The 21,094-nt window shown below is 37.3% G+C and overlaps 1 protein-coding gene across 8 annotated transcripts in view; it reads left to right on the top strand.

Annotated features, from left to right (window-relative positions):
• RALGAPA2 (Ral GTPase activating protein catalytic subunit alpha 2) overlaps nucleotides 1-21,094 on the top strand; it is a 322,083-nt gene that overhangs the window by 117,921 nt on the left and 183,068 nt on the right. For 3 of the 8 annotated variants that reach the window (XM_045078457.1, XM_045078462.1, XM_045078461.1), the window contains exons 16-21: nucleotides 288-452; nucleotides 3,974-4,114; nucleotides 10,284-10,418; nucleotides 11,871-11,929; nucleotides 16,828-16,918; nucleotides 18,298-18,513. In XM_045078457.1, coding sequence (XP_044934392.1) covers nucleotides 288-452; nucleotides 3,974-4,114; nucleotides 10,284-10,418; nucleotides 11,871-11,929; nucleotides 16,828-16,918; nucleotides 18,298-18,513 — 807 coding nt within the window. The remainder of the gene's footprint in view (nucleotides 1-287; nucleotides 453-3,973; nucleotides 4,115-10,283; nucleotides 10,419-11,870; nucleotides 11,930-16,827; nucleotides 16,919-18,297; nucleotides 18,514-21,094) is intronic. The other 5 variants (XM_045078460.1, XM_045078458.1, XM_045078459.1 and 2 more) reach the window with 5 other exon arrangements.

Raw genomic sequence — 21,094 nt, 5'->3', positions numbered from 1 at the left:
GTGAAAACAACCCACAGCGGGTAGCCACCAGCACATTACCTGTACAGAAATCTCTGTCTTATTCTCTTTTTCTCCTGTATTTCTTTTGGACCCTTGATCACTCGTTTGAAATATTTGACCAGAACTCTGTGAGAGGAAAGCAGAGAAGTAGTATCTAATTTTGCAACAAGAGAAGCTGCTCATTATATACAGTTGTATTTATGAAATTTGCTGAGCAACACAGGCTGTGGAATGAATGATAATGAATTCAGCCTTTAAATTATTTTTTTTGTCTTATACTTTATCAGGCTGTGTTCTAGATTCTCAGAAAGGAACTACTGTGGGGAGATCCTTTTCTCTCAGCTGGCGGAGCCACCCAGATGTGACCGAGCCAATGCGATCCAGGAGTGCCACCACATCTGGGGCACCAGGAGTTGAGAAAGCAAGAAATATCGTTCGTCAGAAAGCAACCGGTAAACATTTAACTATTTCTCTAAGGTCTAGTTGCTATCTGAAGTGGATCTATAGGAATAAAATGTTTTAAAAGTTTTAAAATTCCACTCAGAACTTAAATACATGGCCTTTTATTAAATGGGATATTTCCATATCTTTTAGTTGTCTGTTCCAGTTACTTCAGATCCATTTTTTGATACTTATTTCTGAATCTTTCATTGTGAAAAAGAAACTTGAGATGTTAGTATTGAGTGAGATATCTGTGCAAAAGAGAAAATAGATATTTTGTTTAAACCCTGAAGAAAATACATTCTCTGTCATCACACAGTTGCACCACTGTTGTTGTTGAGCACCATTAATCTTAGTGTGGCACTGTTCCAGCAAAGAAAAAGGGAATAATGTACTTCCGTTTGCAGGACTGGAGGGGGAGAGTTAAGTGTTTTGCTTCTTTGGGGAAATAGAGCTTTACATGCCTGGAGCTGTTGTCCTTCTAGCCTGTTAGAACTAACAAGAACTTGACCAAGAACCCACAGTCTTTTTGATTGGTTTGCTACACTTTTCTTTAAAGACCGAAAGAGAAATCTTTAAAAAGTAAGCTTATATCCCGTATTTGATAAGAACAAATAAAGGCCCTTCTCCCTTACCCCCAATAATTTTGAGGCTATAACTACATTTAAAACAAATTTATCTGAGTTTCCTGTGTTTTTTCATTTCAGTAATACCATGCTGCTATAATTGATATTTAGCATGTTGACTGAAGAAAGGCACGATATTCTCTGGTCATAAATCAGAATCATTTCTACTCAGTGATTTTACAGTGCTTAGTATAGTACAGATGGCTTGGAATCCTGTTGGAGTCTTTATGAAAATCTAGTATACCTAATATATTATAGCTTAACCCTAACTGTCTAATGCTCCTTGCCATAAAAAGTTTGTTGATAATTATCACTTTATCTACATTTGCCTCCTGTTCTACTTTTACTTTTCTTCATCTTCTCCCCTGAGGAGAGATTCATTTCCTAATAACAGGCAACTTTGAGGAAGGCTTACTCAGTGATTTCCATTCTTGTCCCAACTCCTAAAAACTCCTTTTTTCCATTTTAATCAGAGCAGAACTTTGTGACAAAGTGGCATCATGCCACAGCTGCCCAGACTCCCTGATACCCCTCAGGGCCCTAGAACTGTAATGATAATAAAAGTGGTCATTCAAAACACTGTGTAAACTCTACATTCACATTTTAATGAGCAACAAACTATTGTATATTGCATGCTCCTTATTCCCCTACTTGGCCAAAACACAGCTATAGATGAGATTGTATTTTAGTTTTTCAACAGGTTTCAGACCAACAATACAATAATGGCACTGGTAGCATTCTTAGTAATCTTTGGTGCATTTATGCCAGCAATCTTCTGTTCATCAGTGTTCTCAAAAAGCCATGGTATTGCAGCAATAAATACTTTTACAAAATCATGTTAAAGACATTTTAGACTATGTCACTTTAAAGTCATAAACCTGACCTTTTTAGGATTAATTAAATTAATTAAATTTAAATTAAATTGAATTTAAATTAAAAACATTTGGAACCATAATCCTTAAAAGATAATGAGATAAGAGCTATTGAGTTGGACGGGCCTATTACCTTTATGTATTTTGTACACACATATGTGTATCTTTTTTTTTTTTTAAAGATTTTATTTCTTAGTAATCTCCACACCCAAGTGGGGGCTTAAACTACAACCCTGAAATCAAGAGCTGCATGCTCCACCAGTGCCCCATGCATTTCCTATTCTGTTTTACACATTTATCTTTTTAGTTGCCTGTGAAAACAATAGTCTCTGAAGATTTTATTATATCATGCTGTTTTATAAAATTAATTTATATAGACTAATAGTTACTATATAAATAAACTGGTTTTACTCAGTTTTTTTATTTATATATTGTGTAATAATTCACCTTTCTTTCTTTTAAAAAAGGCCCAGAATACTTTCATGGTAGATTTTGACTTGTGTGGAGTCTCCTGTTAATGACCAAACAGCAGCTGAGGAAGTTAGTTTTCACATTTATTTAGCATTAAAGTGCTTATTATGAAAGACACGTTTGAAAGTGACTTTTTTTTCCTAATCCCAATACAAGAATAATTTAAGACCATTATAGTATAATCTGGCTCACAGACTACATGTAGATTGGGAAAATGTTAGTGATGGTGATAAGATGAAAATAATAAAATAATCAATTGCGGAGTAGGGAAATGGCAATTAATTTAACAGAGAATCAACTACTTTGCAACTTAAAGGAAACTGACAAGGAGAGTCTTAAAAAATTATAAAGGAAAACTTTGTTCCTGAGTGTGAATTATGCTAAAATTTTAGGTGTCTAAAATGAATGATTAAAGCAAGTCAGTTTCCACACAAAAAAGTTATCCTAAGTTTTATTATTTCTAAAATATCTAGTGACCAGTTTTGAGAAAATGTAGTCATTTCACTTATAAAAGGAAAGCTCTTCTAAACACCTCTGACATTGAGAGATGAATACATCTTTTAGGAAATTTGAAGTAAGTCAGTTTGACATTTGCATGGAAGTCATTGTCCCTTAAGTATTATCTTACCCATTCATGAAGTATACTATTAATCAATTTAGATGTGAGAGAAAGAACTGGGAATTTGCCAGAGAATGGGGCCCGTGAAGATGCAAGGAAGAAAAAAGTTTATTTCTCTCTTTACAAATGTATCATTCTTATTTGTATTTCTGCTTCATTAATGTGAAATAAAATCATGTAAAAATAATAAAACAGCAAGTAAACCTTTATATTTAGTTTTAAGAATAAAAGTGATCTTACTGATGGTAGTTTCATATATATGAGGTGTATTCTCTTCCTTTGTTTTCTTCCTCTGTTTTCTCAAATGGTCATTTCACTAGCAGTCTTTTGAAAACTTAAGAGCATTATAAAGTTCATACTAAGAAATTATGGATTTAATAAGCACTAAGTGTGTTATGAAAGGATGAGTTTCATGGAAATTCCAAATCTTTTGATGTTCAACTTGACTTTTATGTGTTTCTGAGGTTTTAGGACATTTAATTTTCTAAATGATTTGCTTTTGAATACAGTCAGCTCTCAGTAAACTAATTTTTGAATTACTTATATTTTAGAGCAATTTTAGTCTTAGGCTAGATTTTTCCCTCCCTCCCCATGGTCTTCTCATATGTGTGTCCTTTAGGAAGGGAAAACGGATTATAATGTCTTCCCAAATAAAAAACCCAAATGTGAGTCTGATACACAGGAGGAAAAAAGAAAAGCTAAACATGTAAAGCATTGTAAAATAAGATTATTTGTGAATTGCCCATTTTCCCACGTCATGAGAATGACTAAAAGTTGGCTGTATTTAGAGACTACGATTAAATACTCTGCTTTGTACTGCCTTCCTGTATGTATAAAATGACTTCCTTTAAATATTGAAAGAAAGACCAGAAAAATAGAAGTAAAAAAAAGTGAAAGATCCTGATGTGCTTTTGACATAATTGTTACTTTATCTCTCCTGGAAGCTAAGCGAAGCCAGTCTATCAGCAACTGTGTCCACCTTTCTGAGGCTTTGCCTGCCACTAAAAGCGTCCCGCTCCTCCTTCACACCGTGAGCGCTCTCTTACCTGGTCTCTCTTACTCCTCTTGCTCTCACAGGCTGTCAGGTACTGTAATGCTGTCTCTTGTGTCCGTCAGTGTCCCTGGGCTTCTCCTGCTTGCCACTGGGCCTTGCCTCCTTTGTTAAACCCCTCCAATCCCCCACCATGCATGCGTGCCTGGCCATTGCACTTTTAATGAATATTAATAATTGTTTTTATGTAGTTAGATGTTTAGTAGCAATTAAACAGTCAAGAAAATTTCTTTAACACCACTGTTCTTTGCTTTCCCAGTTAAGAAGGATACAGGATTTTGTGGCCCATAGTTTTTCACAGTGATGACTGCCTCAGTGTGCCTTCTGTACAATGCCTGCAGAACAAAAGTTTTGAGTGTGTTAGTGTCTGAATGCTTTCAGTGCCTCTCCGAAATGGATAAGTGGGAAAATTCATGTAGGCAAGAACTCCTTGGAATTAATAAACCATAAACATGTACAAAGTAATAATGTTTATGGAGATTCACACTGATTATTAAGATCTGAGTTTAAAAAAAGATGCTAAAAAAGTGCAATTTTCAAAACAAGGAGATGTTGTTCTTGGGCTCCAGCCGATTAAAATTGAGTTTAGCCACATGTAGTTTGCACACAGTGTTCTTCTGGATTATTAAGACATTATGGCACCAAAAGTGGTGATTTTTGGCACAGACCCCTCAACAATGGATCTTCTTTGCTCTACAATGAATAATTAAGCCCATGTCGAGTTACTTTGCAATGATTCTGTAATGAACTGAATCTTCATGTTAAAGAGGGACATGTTTTCGTGTTCATTTTTCAGAAAGATGGTATTATAGATAGTATTTATTTAGTATCAGAGATAGCCTGCTTGTGACTTTTTGTAGCACTTAATCATGCCATACGGAAGTGAAGCAAAGCAGAATCAAATCTTCATTTCCCTGATAAGTGTGTAAGATACCGTATTATTTAATTAGCAGAATATGAGGGAAGAAGTCCATTTTATTGAGACTGAAGAGTACATTTCTTAGAAAATACTTTTCTGTAGTAAGTACCAAAGGTGAAACACAGTAAGAATGGTAATATATATGGTCACAGGTCAGTTAAATTACTCATGAGCATTAACTAGTTGATAATTTGGTTTTCAAAAAAGTACTACTGCCTAGAAATGATTAATAAAGCATTTTAAGTAGTTTGCTTTCTATTTGTCTGATATTCAGCTGATACGTACCCAAAAGGAGTTCTTTTCATGGTGGAAAGTTTTTGTTTCACATTCCATATTTTCCCCCATATAGTTCCTTTCATAAAAGTTTCTACTAGTGTGTCCAGAATATTTTCTCACAAGAAACCTATTTCTGTTTGTAATAATTTTAGAAACTTTTTTCTCATTCACTGCTACATTTTAGTTTACTCAGATTCTTGATTCCCATATATAGGTACATAGTTCCAGCAGAAATTAAATGTAGGGGCGCCTGGGTGGCTCAGTAGGTTAAAGCTTCTGCCTTCGGCTCGGGTCACAATCTCAGGGTCCTGGGATCGAGTCCCACATCAGGCTCTCTGCTCAGCAGGGAGCCTGCTTCCCTTCCTCTCTCTCTGCCTGCCTCTCTGCCTACTGTGATCTCTGTCTGTCAAATAAATAATTTTTTTTTTTTAAGAAAAATTAAATGTGGTTTAAAACAGTGGTTCTCAACTGGGGATGACTTTGCCCCCCAGGGAACATTTGACAGTGTCTAGAGTCCTGTTGTCACCGCTGGGGCAGTGCCACTGACATCTAGCGGGATGCTGCTAACCAGCCACACTGGCTCCTCAGGATGGCCCCCTCATGAAGAATTATCTGACCCAAAGTATCAATAGTGCTGAGGTTGGGAGACCCTGATTTGGAGTGAAATGAAGCAGGACATGCTGAGTAGGTATTTTCCTGCCTTTGTCGTCCTTATTTCTGGTTTTATAGCACAAAGGATAAAGGGACTTAGCAACATAGTGACATTGAGAACAATCTACTTTTCCCTGTGTTTCATCTGACAACTATCGTAGCAAGCTTCTCCTTAGTCTGATGCCATTTGTTCTTTACTATTAAGGTGATGCGTTTTCTTTTGGAATTGTCCTATCAAGAGACTAGGCCAAGAACAGTGTGTATCAGTCCTGTCTTAGATTGTACATTCTCACTAGAGAATGTTGGCACTCTAGAGTATTAAATTTGTGTTCCAATTTAAATCCTAGTGTGTTGACATATCTTGATTACTGTTGCTAAGTATAGATGTGGGTAGATAGATGTATAGCCACCTATCCATAGTATGCAGATACTATGAATGTTGACTTTCTGGCCACAAGTTCTTTACTATAAAAATGATTACTAATTTTGTTTTCATTTGTTAACATTTCTTGTTTTGTTTCTAGTCTATAAGACTATACAACATGCCAGAGTTGCTTTAAATAATATAAATAGTAGAGAATTACTTACCTTCAGCCACTATTATATTTATTCTAGTCCCTATAGGGTTCTTTATTTGGTGGCATCAGACTTTTGGTTGGGAAAGTAATAACCACCTGTATGCCATTTATATGAATAGCTACATAAACATCTGGGAGGTAGAACTCACAGTTTCAGTGATTTTCCTCTTTCTCCTTTGTGGGAACAATTCTTTCCAGCAGTTTTACAATTTTAACTGGCTTTATGTTGGGACATTTATCAATCTGTAGTGCTCATAGGCCATGTAAATGATAGATTTTATTTTTGTTTTGGGGCCACTGTAATAGTAGTAATTAGAGGATCAATGATCTTACCTCATTCTAAAAGAGACTCAGTGGTACCTAAGTGAAAGCCTTGTTTAGCTGCTTCTGCTTCTGTTTCTCAGGCTTTCAGCTAGTACCTGTGTATGAACTGACTCATAGTTGGACCTCCTAAGAAACCCCAAGATGATGAGTTGATTTATATCTCTTGTGCTTTTTATAGGGCCAAGTCAGTATCATGTACCATACTTTAAAAGCAAATTACACTATTAATTTTGCCTTTGCAACTCTGTATGAGGGGTAAATGAAACCCAGAATTTTGGTAATTGAAGAATGACTCTCACACTTCATTTAATAAGATTGGTTAAGGAAGCCTTAGATTAAAGAGTGAGTGAAATTTCTTTGAAAAATAGTCAGACATCTGGAATAAATAGAAGTTTCTAAAGACTTTGCATAGTTAATTTAATCATGTGGATTTTTCTCTCAGTGGGAAAAAAATGAAGTAATTCTAATTTGGTCATTTTCCTGGTGTTTTGAATGGAGCTTTAGAAAGCAACAATTTAATACTAGTGTTGTGTAACTTACACTGTCAAGAAGCTAGAAGGTTAGTATTTTTAAAATTTGGGTTATTGGGTTAGCAGTGCTTGAGAGAAAGTGAATGATTTGGTGAGCCTGAGATAGAATTTAGCTCTTTGATATGATTCAAACAAATTGTGTGATACTCAAAAGAGAAAATTCATTAGACCTACCAGAATGTATACTGTAATTTTTATATAACTCAAATTGTTCATTTCTGTTTGATTATCAGATAATCCTATATCTTGATATTTGTATATTGGTGTTAAAATAGTCTTAATTTGTTATGAAAAAACGACTGCTCCCAGCTGGAATGGGAGCAGCTTTAACAAGCAGCTTTCTTAAATAAAACGCCAGCAGAGGGAGCTCAAGAACTGTTTAAAAAAAGAAAAAGTACTAACAAAATGTTTTTGGTATTCATTTGTTCATTATGCAAGACATATATTGAGTATATACTTAGCACAAATTGTGAGAAAAAGCCAAGAAATGTACATTTGCAAATCAGGAGATTGAGTTTTAATTGTGGGATGAGAATTTATTTTTCCACACTCTGTCACTTAACAGTCAACTCTAGGAGTAGCTCAGAGCACAAGTGGCACAGCAGCCCTAACAGCACATTTGACACTGTGATTCTTCTCTTCCTTTCCATTTTCATCATGGATGTTCCCATCCTTACCACTACTGGTGATTTCTGTTGTCTTGGACTTGTTCCATCTGAGAAGTCCCTACCAACAGTTTTACAAAAACAAAGCCTTAAAGCTGCATTAGGCCAGTCTGTTGGGAAGGCACACCAGCTGGTGATGGCAGGCTCTTGGCCCGTCTCTTGTGTTGAGAACCAGTGGGGACACTCGAATTTGGAAGCCATGGTGCTGTGGCTGTCCTGTATCCCACCAGATGGCGATGTTCTTTATCTTTGAAATGATGCTGCCAGTGTTGGCCTTGCTTTTATTTGTTTCTGCTTCTAGCCCAGAAGCCAACATCTACCAGCTTTTGGCACCAAGTTTAAGTGAATTAAACCAACTCTTCCCACTGTCCATAAAAGTTGACATTTGCCAATTATTTTTTAGAGAATTAGGAAGCTCTTGGGCTCCCTCTACTGATATTAGATTAACAAGTAGGTTCATTAACAAATATGAACACTACCCAGAAGGTTTCACTGTCTTGCATAATTAGAATAAACAATGAAGGAAGATAGCCGGAAGGGGCTGGTCCCATGGTATCTTCTGGCTTCTGTTGCCTAATGCCAAAGAACCTAGAAGCAGACCTGTGAAAAGGGCCTAGTCTGTGCTTGGGGCCATGTGGGGACATCACAGAAATGTACACATGTCTTGTGTCTCTCTGCGGGAAAATGAACAGTTGACTATTCAAGAGAAGAGAAGGGCAAAGACAACCTGGAAAAGCCGTGCTTTAATGGATCTGTGTGTTCTTGCTGCCTTGGCCTTTGTTTGCTCATGCCCTAAGTTCAGTTTCCCTTGGGTTTCTAAATTTAGACTGTGGCCTGGTACTCTGAATTATAAGTGAAGCATCACACAAATTTTATAGTTTTGAAGTCTCGTAACTTGTAAAAGTGTACTTTAAAATGGAATTTTTATTTGGATAGTAAAAACAGCAAGTCCTGTGTATTACAGTTAGAATCTTCTGACTTCCTGATTAGGGAGAACCAGCGCTTTGGCTTATCTTTGGAGTAAAGGGTTAAACTGAGGGTGGAATGTGGGCAACAAGCCTCATTTCAGGTGAGAAAGTGGGTAACACTGCCAGGTAGGATGATACGGGCTAAATTTGGGTCTGTCTCTTTTTAGAAGTAGTGAAACTTAAGTTAATTAAAATTTTTGGAAATATGTTCTAGCTATATAGACGTAAAGTTTCACAGTTCTCTGAGTGAGTGTGGAGTCTGCTGAGGGCTGCAGTGGTGGGGTTCATATACAGGACCACATGGCAAGTCCAATAGGAGGGGCGTCCCAGCAGCACAGGAGGCAGGGATGCAGGCAGTAACAGGTCAGAAGTTAGCATGGAGGAGTGAGCAGCCAAAGGGAGAGAGTAGCAGACACAGGTGAGCTAGCACTGCTTGAGACTAAAGTGAGTGAGGGGGGCCACCTGTGTGGTGTGTTACATGTGTAGGGGATCACATATGTAGGGTGAGGTCAGGGGAATCCCTCTATTCACTGTGTGCAACATAGGCTTGACTGTACAGTGATGGAGGACCACAGCAGGAGACAAGTGGTGCAGACAGATCTCAAGTTTAGAGGGACCTCCCTGGAGCCACATAGAGTATAGAGAACTCATTCTCTAGGAGCTTGTATTTCATAATAATGCTAGCTGACATTGTCCAGTGGTCGGTACTCATCTGTGGTTTTCTATTTTATGGCATTTATATATTGATTCTTTAAAAATACAAGTGGATCATTTTTGTACTTTAGTGATTAACTTAACTTTGCATTTGGTGGTATAAGCTATTGAAGAATTACCCAGTATTTTATTTTGGACACTTGTGCATTTATCTGTTAAAAGGAGTAATGAATTGAAATTCCCATTTCCTAGAGAGGGGTGTGTATGTGACTTTCTCCTCTCCTCAAGTGTAAATTACCTATTCCGTGTATCTCCTCATTCTCTCATTCCTTGGCATGCCTGTCCCTAAAATTCCAACTGACTTTTACAGTTCATAACCATTTCAGCAGATTTTTCTCTTTTTTTTTTCTCACTTTGAAAATCAAAATGTTTTGCAGAACTTAAAATGTATTCTGGGAGTGGAATATCACTGTTAACAAGTGTAGAAAACTTTACGATGCAAATGCAGATTGTCTTACTGTATAATTTTTGTTGGGGGGTATCTAAAACTACTTTTTTAGAATCAGTTGGTTCAGTGGTGAAATTATTTTGAAAAATCTTGAAATACATCTCTGCATGTTTTGTGTTCACGCCTACAGAGGTGGAAGAATGTCAGCAGTCAGAAAATGCACCTGCAGCTGAATCGGGCTGTCTGGCAGTGGAGCAGCAGCACCTCACGCGGAGTAGCAGCACACCTGACGTCACTGAGCCGCTGTGCTCAGATTCTCCTCAGGGTATGGAGTAGCAGCAATTCCTTACACAGGGCTGCAGGTCCTGGCTGGGAAGGAGCTGCAGGCCGGACTGCATTCTACATTTATTCTAACCTGACTTCATTTATTTTTAAGGGAACTTTCTTTTTAAGTTTGCAATGATGTGAGTTGTGGCAATGAAGCATTTTCAGTTTATTTTAATACATTTATCCAAATTATATATAGTTAGGTGCACCTCTTTTAAGAGTAGCCTGTTTGAGGACTGGAGAGAAGTCCAGAGGGACTGCAATAGGTGGGATGTGAGAATGCTACACCACGGGGTCAGCAAGAGCAGCAAAGTTGGGCAGGGGGCGGCGAGGGACGCATGGGAAAGGGCAGTGTGAGGAGAGCCATAAAAGGTGACCATGAGCATGGAGACCTGGCCAGACTTGTGAGAAAGTTTATTAGCAGCTAGTGGACTCTGCTGAAGTTGAAACAATAACTTGGGATAACACACAGTGTCTCCAACACCTTTCAGCAACAGCAGGGCATGGACGGCAAAGAGCCAGATGGCTAGACCTTTAAACAGCAAACAATGTATTTTTCAGTGATAGTGCGTGTTTTAGTTGTGTCAGTGAGTGTGCTTATTATCATTTAGTTCTAGTTTCATCAGTTAGTAAATAAACCAGCTTCTTTATCAGTAAGTTACCTCATAGCCTCATCAAAAGAGTAGGCAAGTGTTCCCTCTTAGAGATCTTGTTGAAATAAGAAAATACAATTAAGAAATAACTTGAGAGATGTATTATCTGAAAGATTTTCTCTTCTCCAAAAGGTTTTGTGTAAGACTGCTGTGATTTTTTTTTTCCCCCTGAAATATTTTGTAGATCCACCAGTTCCCTGGAGTTTTCTTCTAGGAAGATTTTTAAATACCATTCAAATTTATAAATCATTTTAAGACTATTGAGATACTTCCTTATTTTGATTCAGATTGAGATATGTTTTTCTGGGAGTTTTTTCCATTGATATATTTTTTTTTTTTCAAATTTATTGGCCTCTTATCATTTGAATGTTTATAGGCTGTGTGGCAATACTCCCTTTTTTATTACTGATACTGGTTATTTTTGCATTTTCTCCCCAGTCTTTATTCTTGAGTAATACTGAGCCACTGTACTGCTCTATTTTCCTGTCAGTTCACCTGGCCAACTCAGGTAGCTTTCCGCTGAGATCCCTCTCTGAAGGCCCCCAGGAGAGGTCTTGCTGCCCTCCCTTGCACTAACATAATGTGCTAAGTGGACCTTGTTGAATAGCATTCAGTCCACTCCCCGTGGGGTCAAAGATTCTGTAGAGTAGGTTTGACCCGTAGGCTACCAGTTTGCCAGATCCGTAATTTCTGTTTTTACGTATCTTAGGATATCTAAATTTGATTTATTACTCATACATAAAAATCTTTTTCTAATTTTATCATCTGAAATTTTATTTTATAAATTTTCCCCTCAGAGTCCAAGGCTATTCAAGAAAATAAAGGACATGTGAAGAAAGAACATGAAGGAATAACAGTAAGATATTTTCGAACTATAGTTTGTTGTTAAAAATAAACATAAATTGTTGGCAAAATAAATTTCTTAGTAGCAGTGATACTTTAATTAATTAATTTATTTTAAAGATTTAATTTATTTATTTGATAGATAGCGAGAGAGGGAACACAAGCAGGGAGAGTGGGAGAGGAAGAAGCAGGCTCCCACTGAGGAGAGAGCCCAAAGCAGGGCTTGGTCCCAGGGCCCTGAGATCATGACCTAAGCTGAAGGCAGATATTTAACCTACTGAGCCACCCAGGTGCCCCAGCAATACGTACTTTTAAAACATTTCTCCCTTTGGATGGGTTATTGGCTATTGGTTATTGTGATTGGTGATCAGTTACTGAGATCTCTTAAGACTTGCTTGCTTTCTGTGTAAAATTACAGTCACATTACAAAAATGGAAAAAAATAGTGGGAAAATGGAATTTACCTTCTGGTCTGTACATATAGCACTCTATATTAAGCAGGTATCCTTTCCTGTCAAACATTTTCGATTCCCTCTTCCTGATAACTGCTTTTAGTAGTATGTTCCACCTAACATGAGATGCTAGCTAAGTGAGTTTTTGCAAAGATCAGTTATGATTTCTTTTTTAGAAAAAGGTAAAATAGCATGTATTGGTTTGTTTTAGACTGAATATAAAGTATAAAGAAGAACATTGAAAAGTAGTCCATATCTCATGCACTCAGATAACTCCTGCTTAGTCATTTTTAAAAATATGTAGTATATATTAATGGAAAACTCAAACATTACAGAAAGGTGCAAAATAAACAGAGAAATCTGCTCCCTAGTCCTCCTGCATAGAAGATAACCAGTCTTTATTTCTGTCTTTATTTTTTAAAGGGGCATATACCAGTTTATGTATGTATATTCTGGATATATGTGTATGTATATTTCAACAATCAAACACCTACACATCCACCGCCCAGTTAGAGAACTAGAATTTTTCAGATGCTGTTGCTTTGGCCTATAGGTTCTTTCCTTGTCCCCTCAGAGAGCAGCATTATGTTGGCTTTGTGTTTATCATGTCTTTGCTTTGCTCTGTAGTTTTTCTCTATATGTATGTATTTCCAAATATTATATCCTTTAGTTTTCCTTATTTTTTTAATGGGAGAATGTGTATTTTCCGAAGTGATTACACCACTTATTTTTTTGTCAGCAATGTGTCAAGAGTTCCCTCCCATTCATACAAATCAACACTTGCAATTGTCAGATTTAAAAATTTTTATGAGTCAGATGGGTGAAAATGGGATCTCATTTTATTTTGTATTTCTCAGACTAATAAAGTTTAAAATCTTTCCACATGTTGATTGACCATTGTTTCATGTGGTATCTTTGCCATTTTCCTATTGATATTTTGTCTTTTTCTCTTTTATTTGTACTAATTCTTTATACAGTCTAAAAACTGATCCTATTTTGGTTATATTTCTCCAAATACCTTTTTTTCTAGCACATGGCTTACATTTTCAGTCTCTCAAGGGTGTCCTGTTGATGAACAGAAGTTCTTTTTTTTTTTTTTAAACTGGGTATTTTTAACCATTTTTGTGGTTAGGTTTTATGAAAATCTTAAAATGCCAACTCTACAAGCATAAGAATACTTACAAGTATTTCAGTTTTGGTGTACACGTTTAGGTCTTTCATCCATCTGGAGTTGATTCTTGTTTATGGAGTGAGATAGAATCTAATTTTATTTTATTTTTTTCCATATGGATAACCACTTGTCCTAGGTCTCATTTATAACTCATTTTTCCTTCATTGATCTGAAATGATACCTTTCTCTCATATATATTTATCTTGACTCATTGGTACTTTGTCTCTGTGGAGAGTAGTATAACATCTTAATTACTATAGTTCCCCTATTTCTTTCTCCCTTCCGCCCACCTTCTTTTGAAAACTATTTTTCTACTATCTTCTGTCTTTCATTGTTGCTATTGAGAATTCTTCTGTCCACTCTGTCTAGTTGTTGTTCTTTGCTGTTCTTTGTCCTTGCCCTTCAGTCTTCCTACATTATATTTAGGTGCATTTCCTTTTGGTTTATACATTTGTCATTTTTGTATATGCTATATGTCATGCATCTGTGAATGCTTGTTCTTCCATTGTTTTGGAGAATTCTTGATAATCGTTTCTTCAAATATTGCCTCTTTTTGTTCTTTCAGCTCTTTTTTTTTTTCCCCTGGAATTTTGAGTAGAAATACATTTGGACTTTCTCATTTTTATCTTCCATGTTCTGTCTCCTTTCATATTTTCCACTCTTCTTGGCCCTCTTCTACATTCTAGGTAATTCATCAGATCTGTCTTTCATTCAATTTGATAGTTCCTCTCTTTACTTATATGGAGTTGGCTATTTAATACTTCCCCTGAGTTTTTTAGTTCCAACATTATAACTTTTGCTTCTGAAAGTTTAGGTTAATTCTTTTTAAAGATTTCTTGCAATTTCTAATAAGTTCTTTTGCTTGCTCACTTTTGTGATTCCTATCTTTTATTCCTTTAAAACAGTTACAAATTACAATTCTAGATTCTTTTTCTGATTATCTGAAATCCTTAGGGGTGGGAATGGGGTATAAGCCTGATTGATATTTGTTGTTTCTGAAACTCTTGTACATGTGATTTATTTCCTTGGGTGCTTGGTGATCTTTTATTGGGAGTTCCTAGCTGATGGACCTTAATCCACAGAAAATCTGAATGTCTGAAGTGATGGAGTTTCACCAGGACAACAACGTGTATTTGTTTCTTCCAGGAACCAAGGAGTGCTACTTTAATCCTAGACTCTTGGTCCTTTTGCCACTGGCAGTGGTGATACTAGATTTACCCTTACAGCAGCCCCATTTCACTGCTCTGGTTTCTGCTCACTTTGTGGGAGGGGTTGGGGACAGAGTGTGGATCACTGGAAGGTTTATTCTACTCCTGTGAGCCTGAAATTTTGGTGTAAAATCTGTTTCTATAGCTGGAGGAAATGTAGTCAGAATCTGACGTGCCCGCATTCTGCTTTTTAGTTAAGGAAAGATCCTGGGTATATTTCTGTTATCACATTAGGCATATATTATCCTTCTTGTTTTTAAGATTATTAGAGAGAGAGAGAGAGATTGATTAAGAGAACTAGTGGGAGGAGGGGCAGAGGGAGAAGATGATTCCCTGCAGAACAGGAAACCTGTTGTGGGACTCGTTCCCGGGACCCTGGGATCATGACCTGAGCCGAAGGCAGACGCTTAACCGACTGAGCCATCCAGGTGCCCTGTATCATCCTTCTCTAAGGCTGGGTAATATTTTTTTCGTGTGGTGGTAGTCTTCTGAAAATTTAATCCATGACATACTTTTTTGTTTTAGCTTCATAATTATTCTGTTTTTTAATTATACATCTCTGCCCCTCTTTTTCATTTGTTTGCTTGTTTAGTGGTCTTCCCTTTAGTCAACTCATTGAACCCCAGGTTTTTTATGCACTTTGCCCTGGAGGACCTTAAATGTTACATCTTCATTCCTGAATTTCTCCTCTCTCTCACTAGTCCTAGAGTTTTGGTGCCCACTTACAATATATTTGCTTTGGACATTTAGTCCAAAATATCAAAATATCAGAAATCTTCTCAAGTTCCTTGGTTCTTACGCTTCCTTCTTTCCTTCTTTCCATCCTTCCTTCCTGCTGTTCTCCTTCCTTCTCTCCTTCCTTTGTCACCATCGTTCTCATGTCCCCCTAGATTCATACCCTTTTGTGATTTAATTTTCCTCCACTCCCATATACAGCTCTCATATAAGCTCTTGTCTGTCATTCTACAGCATTTTCTTATTTGTCTTTTCTCCTTTTCCACCATCAAAGCCTTATCCTCTCATTCCTTAGTCACTATAACAGTTCCATAGCAATTCTCTTCTGAATTTTAATCTATCCCACAGATAACTGTGGGATAGATTATCTTTCTAGTTATATTTTTAATCACAGTAAACTATTGTCTGGAACATACAGTTGTTCATTTTATCAATATTGGGTTGAAATTTGTAAGCCTGATGTTGAAGGCCAATTGGCAGCTACCTCTTTTAGAGGGTGGTCTGCATTTTCTTCTTAACATTTTCCTTCTTCACCTGACTGCCTTGCATGGCCTGCTATATAATCAGCTTCTTTTCCTGCACATAGAACTTGCTGATTACCACTCAGTGCTTCCTGCCTTGAATCCCCTCCTGCCTTCTCTCTACCACTTCATGTCTGTTGCCTTCTTGAACAGCTCTCCTGTAACTGTGAGCCAATTAAGGTAACACTTTATTCTGCATACCTTTTAGAGAGAGTTTACTTGCATATTTTGCTTGTGTACACTGTAATCATTTTGTGTAATGTGTATGTTTTGTCTCTCCAAGCAAGTTACAAATTGTGGAGCATAGACATTGCCTCCAAATGTTTTAGTCCTTTCTATTTAACACAGGGTTCAGTGTGGAGTGGTGCTCAGGAAAGTCTGTTACACATTTAACAAGGAGGCACTGAGTGACCTTTAGATGTCTGGGTGGAGTTTACACCTTTTCTGCCAGCACCCTCACCATTCCATGGTAACTTAGGCCTTCTTCAGAATTGGTTTCCTTATGTACATGTGCTCAAGCAGAGGTACAAATAAAACTTCAAAATAAATTACTTCCATAGAAACTGGCATCCCTTCTCAGTAGATCAATTTAATTGGATGTCACTTGACAAAGGAGAAGCCAAAAATTTCAGATCTTGAGTAATTTATAATTCAATTATAGTAACTTGTGAACACATATCCTTCAAATGGAAAACATCATTTAATTTTTTGTTGCTATTATTATTGTTTGTTTCTTTTTCTTTAGAAGTGTGGACTAGAAACTTAGCAGTCTTATAAAAATTAGAACTTTCCTATAACAAATGCATTATTTCTTTTTGTCTGAAGATCTTAGTTCGAAGAAGCAGCAGCCCTGCTGAATTGGATTTAAAAGATGATTTGCAGCAGACACAAGGAAAATGTAAGGAAAGACAGAAGAGTAAGTTCCAGGAATGGCAGTCTCTGTTCGTCCAACTTTAGAGTCAAATCTATTTTGTTTCCTTCTACTTTTTGACTTGTATGGTATCTTATCCTTTGAAGAGACATGGCTGTGGAGTGGGACATCTTTTTTCCTGGAATCCCAGGATTGGTGGATGGTTAGTCCACATATACAGTAAAACAGATCCAGTCCATTATATGTGCCATAGAAGCCTGTCCTTCCACCCTGGGCCTTCGTCCAAGTGAGAGGCACAAGCAAGACCAGTGGCTGGTTGAGCAAACAGACCCAGAAGGAAAAACGATCGTCCCCAGGAAGTTCCCACAGGCTAGGGGCAAAATGCTTCAAAAGTACACTGAAGTCAATGGTATAAGTATTTAAAAAAATGAAATTTGATTCAAATCCTTAGAGATGTTATATACTGTATGCAATCTGTGCCCCTAATAATCTGTTTCCCTGAAGTCAGCTTCCTGCCTGCCCCCTTCTTAGAAGCGTAGAAACAACTGCAGATCTAGGGTAGTTTGGTAGAGGTAGAGGAGTTCCTCTTAGGCTCTACCTTCAGACCCTGTTGGCTTAGAGTTCTATGGCAAATGAAGTAGGGACCTGACAGGTTGGTTACTGGGGCAGCTTTCAGTTTACCTGGTGGCTGGGACAACTTGCAGCTGTTGGGACGTGAAGAGAGGACAGCAGATTAGAAGCAGCAAGGCTGAGGGACTGTCAGCAGCGAGTGCAAAGAGCAGACAGAAGAGTGAGCCGACAGAAAGGGTAGACACATAAAACTGGTAAGAAGTAGACAGAAGACTTGGAAGAGCAGACTGTCTAGGTCTGTTTTGTGTCAGACTAAATAACTCTATTAGGCTTTAATAGCCTTTGAAAGCATCATTGTATTATGACAAATTAGAACTTTTTAGTGTCTAAGGGGAAGAATTTCTTTTAGAAAAAGTCTTTTGCAGTTGGACACCTCAACTCCTATGAGCCTGGGTGATTCACTCTGGGTTTAGGTCTAAACCTTAAGCTCAAGGTAAAAAACATCCTTAGGCTATTGCGGCTGGTAGAATAAACTTGAATTTGTGGTGAAAGGAATTTCCATCTTCTCCTTCCACCTGTGCACATATTGTAGTTGAGTCGGTTGCAGTAGAAAGCTGAAGGACTTGATGTAATCTTTTGGGGATCTGAGATAATGGAATTGAAGCCTCCCTTGAAAAGACTGTAACTTCGTGGTAGGTAGGGGAGCTCTTGATGACCATTAGTGCCCTGCATCTGGAGCTTTGTTTTGTTGACCAAGATCCCCACAATGTCAGCTTTTAAGCCCCTAGACTCTGAACAGTTCCTGCTTGTCAGCTTAGTTTCATGTTGGTAATTGGGAATATTCTGATTTCCAGCTATTTGTATCTCAGACTTCGGTTCTTCCATTGTGCCAGGTGAAAGTATCAGTAGTGACACAGCTCTGGGCTATAACAATGAGGCAGAGCTGTCTATGAGCCCATGGCCAACCTGTGAGGAAGACCCAGAACTGAATACTCCCACAGATGCTGTGACTGACTCCGATGCCCGCCATTGGTTACAGCTGAGTCCCACTGATGCTTCGAACTTAACAGGTAACTGCTCTTTGAAAAAGAGTCACCAGTGTTACCAGTTGGGAATCCGAGAGTTTCCCAGTTGCAAGAATTTTAGTAATCCTTTAGCACAATGATGGTGGGGTGCTACCTCTGGCCAAATTGCTGTGGCGGCCCCAACCACCTGTTCATAATCAGTCATGAATTCTCAGAGTCCTATGTGGAGAAGATCCTAAAACAGAGGTCAGACATGGGAGGAAGCAAGCCATGCTGATGCCAACTGACCACCATGGGAGGGAGTAGTGAGTGATATTCATGCCAAGCCTTTGCCTTCCATGACCAAATTTGCTTGACTTTGGAAACAGAGAAGAGTGATTTATCCAACTAACACATATCACAAATCCAGAATAAGTCAAAGAGTCTGAACAGCTTATAGATTAAAATTTTCTTTAATTTTTACAATAAAATGCTGTGACCGGTATGTAAGTAATAAATGGGCCATAGTAATAAAATGATCACCAATGAGCTTACTACCCAACTTAAGAAATAGAATGGCTCCCACACCAGTTCTCTCTAGGCCCTTCTCAGGTCTCTTCACTTCTTTTGTCATCTGGTCACCCTAATTTATTCAGTAATAATTCCCTTGATTTATTGTTTAACCACATATATCTGTATCCTTAAACCATATATCATGTAATTTAGATTTTAGACTTCTAAAAAATAATATATTCTGTGTTTTTTTTTTAATTCAAATGTACTTCAATTCCATTTGGCTTTATTATTATTCAATTTTTAGAACCCTAATGCACAACATCAAGATAATACTGTTTTTCAGTTCACAGCACATGTTCATTGGTCCACATAGCCCCTTTTATTTTACTTTGATCTTTCATCTTTTATCCTCAGTCCCTTTCCGCTTACATCACCCAAGCTAATGTGTTTACTATAGATTCATAGTGTGATTGTATTCTTTTTTTCCCCATTTTATTTTATTTCTTTTCAGTGTTCCAAAATTCATTGTTTATGCACCACACCCAGTGCTCCATGCAATATGTGCCCTTCATAATACCCCCCACAAGGCTCACCCAGCCTCTCACCCCCCTTCCCTCCAAAACCCTCAGTTTGTTTCTCAGAGTCCACAATCTCTCATGGTTTGTCTCCCCCTCCGATTTCCCCCAACTCACTTCTCTCCATCTCCCAATGTCCTCCATGTAATTCCTTATGCTCCACAAGTAGGTGAAACCATATGATAATTGACTCTCTCTGCTTGACTTCTTTCACTCAGCATAATCTCCTCCAGTCCCGCCCATATTGATACAAAAGTTTAGTATTCATCCTTTCTGTTGGAGGCCTCATACTCCATTGTGTATATGGATCGTATTTGCTACTTTTCTCCTGAGTATTATATTTTTAAGATTCAGAGGCATACTTTCTGGATCTGCATCCAGGCTTTGCCAGTGAATTGTTGGGTGGCCTTGAGCAAGTTACTCTCTCTCTGTCAGTTTCTTTTTTGTAAAATGTGGATAGTGATAGTCCCTATTATAGGGTTGTTGGAGGAATAAATATGAAAACACATAAGCCAGGTGCACAGAACAGTGCACGTGGAAGTGCTCTGCAGTTTTAGCTACACACATGTGCATGCATGCACATACACACACACGTGTGCTCACACCCACATGCACACACACACACACATAATCATGCTTATGTGCAGTTATCTTTTAGGAAGACAAAAACAAACTAGAAAGCACAAGTTGAGTACAAAGTGTTATTAAAATGTTAAAAATCATTTTAAAATTATAAATGAAGGCTAAAATTTTGCCTCAGTTTTTTTTTAACCAACCAAACTTCAGTTTTCATTAATTATTTTGTAACATTTAACCAATTTCTAATGTTCTTGGAAATTGTTGATGGAGTAACATCAAAACCTTATAAAATTTACCTAGATTGTTGAATAAAATAATTTATCTATGAAATAGGTAAGACCAAGAAATATGATCTTAATGTGTATTTACTGTGTGCATTTTAATTTAGAATAGATCATGAACAAAGAAGAACAAACCACTTAGCCATAAGTGAATAATGCATTCATTGCCTTAAAATATTGCAGTGTTGTCCTTAAGAGACAGTGGACATCTTTGATTTATATATTCAAACTGCCAATGGTAGAAGCTTTGCAGAGTCAGTGAAAAAATGAGCGACAAAATTTTGTGCTTAATTTTATAAATTATTGAGTAGCAATTTGTGCTTCTCAAATTTTTGATTCTTTTAAAAATGATTTAAAATTCTATATGTATATAATGATATATAGATATATGTAATAATTTTAAATAATAATACTGTAAATTTATAAGTGATTTGACAGTTCACAAAGAATTTTGAGGCATCCTTCCTGATTCTGGGTGGTAAGCAAGCCAAGTCTTACAAATGCTGTTTGAGGAATGGAGAAACCGAGATACAGAGAAATCATATTGTCTGGCTAGAAAGTAATTACCAAAGTTGGAACTAGCTTCCAAAGTGTTTTGACTCCAGTGGTAGCGCTATGTCTACTCCTTTCTACTACACTACTGTTCAAATTACAACTGCAGACTCTTTTAACTATTTGAGAATTATTTATACATTA

Source organism: Mustela putorius, unplaced genomic scaffold (genome assembly GCF_011764305.1).
Source record: "Mustela putorius furo isolate JIRA1106 unplaced genomic scaffold, ASM1176430v1.1 tig00000253_pilon_pilon_pilon, whole genome shotgun sequence".
Lineage (NCBI taxonomy): Eukaryota > Metazoa > Chordata > Mammalia > Carnivora > Mustelidae > Mustela > Mustela putorius.
The sequence above is the reverse complement of the archived record's forward strand: the minus strand, read 5'-3'. Positions and strand labels throughout refer to the sequence as shown.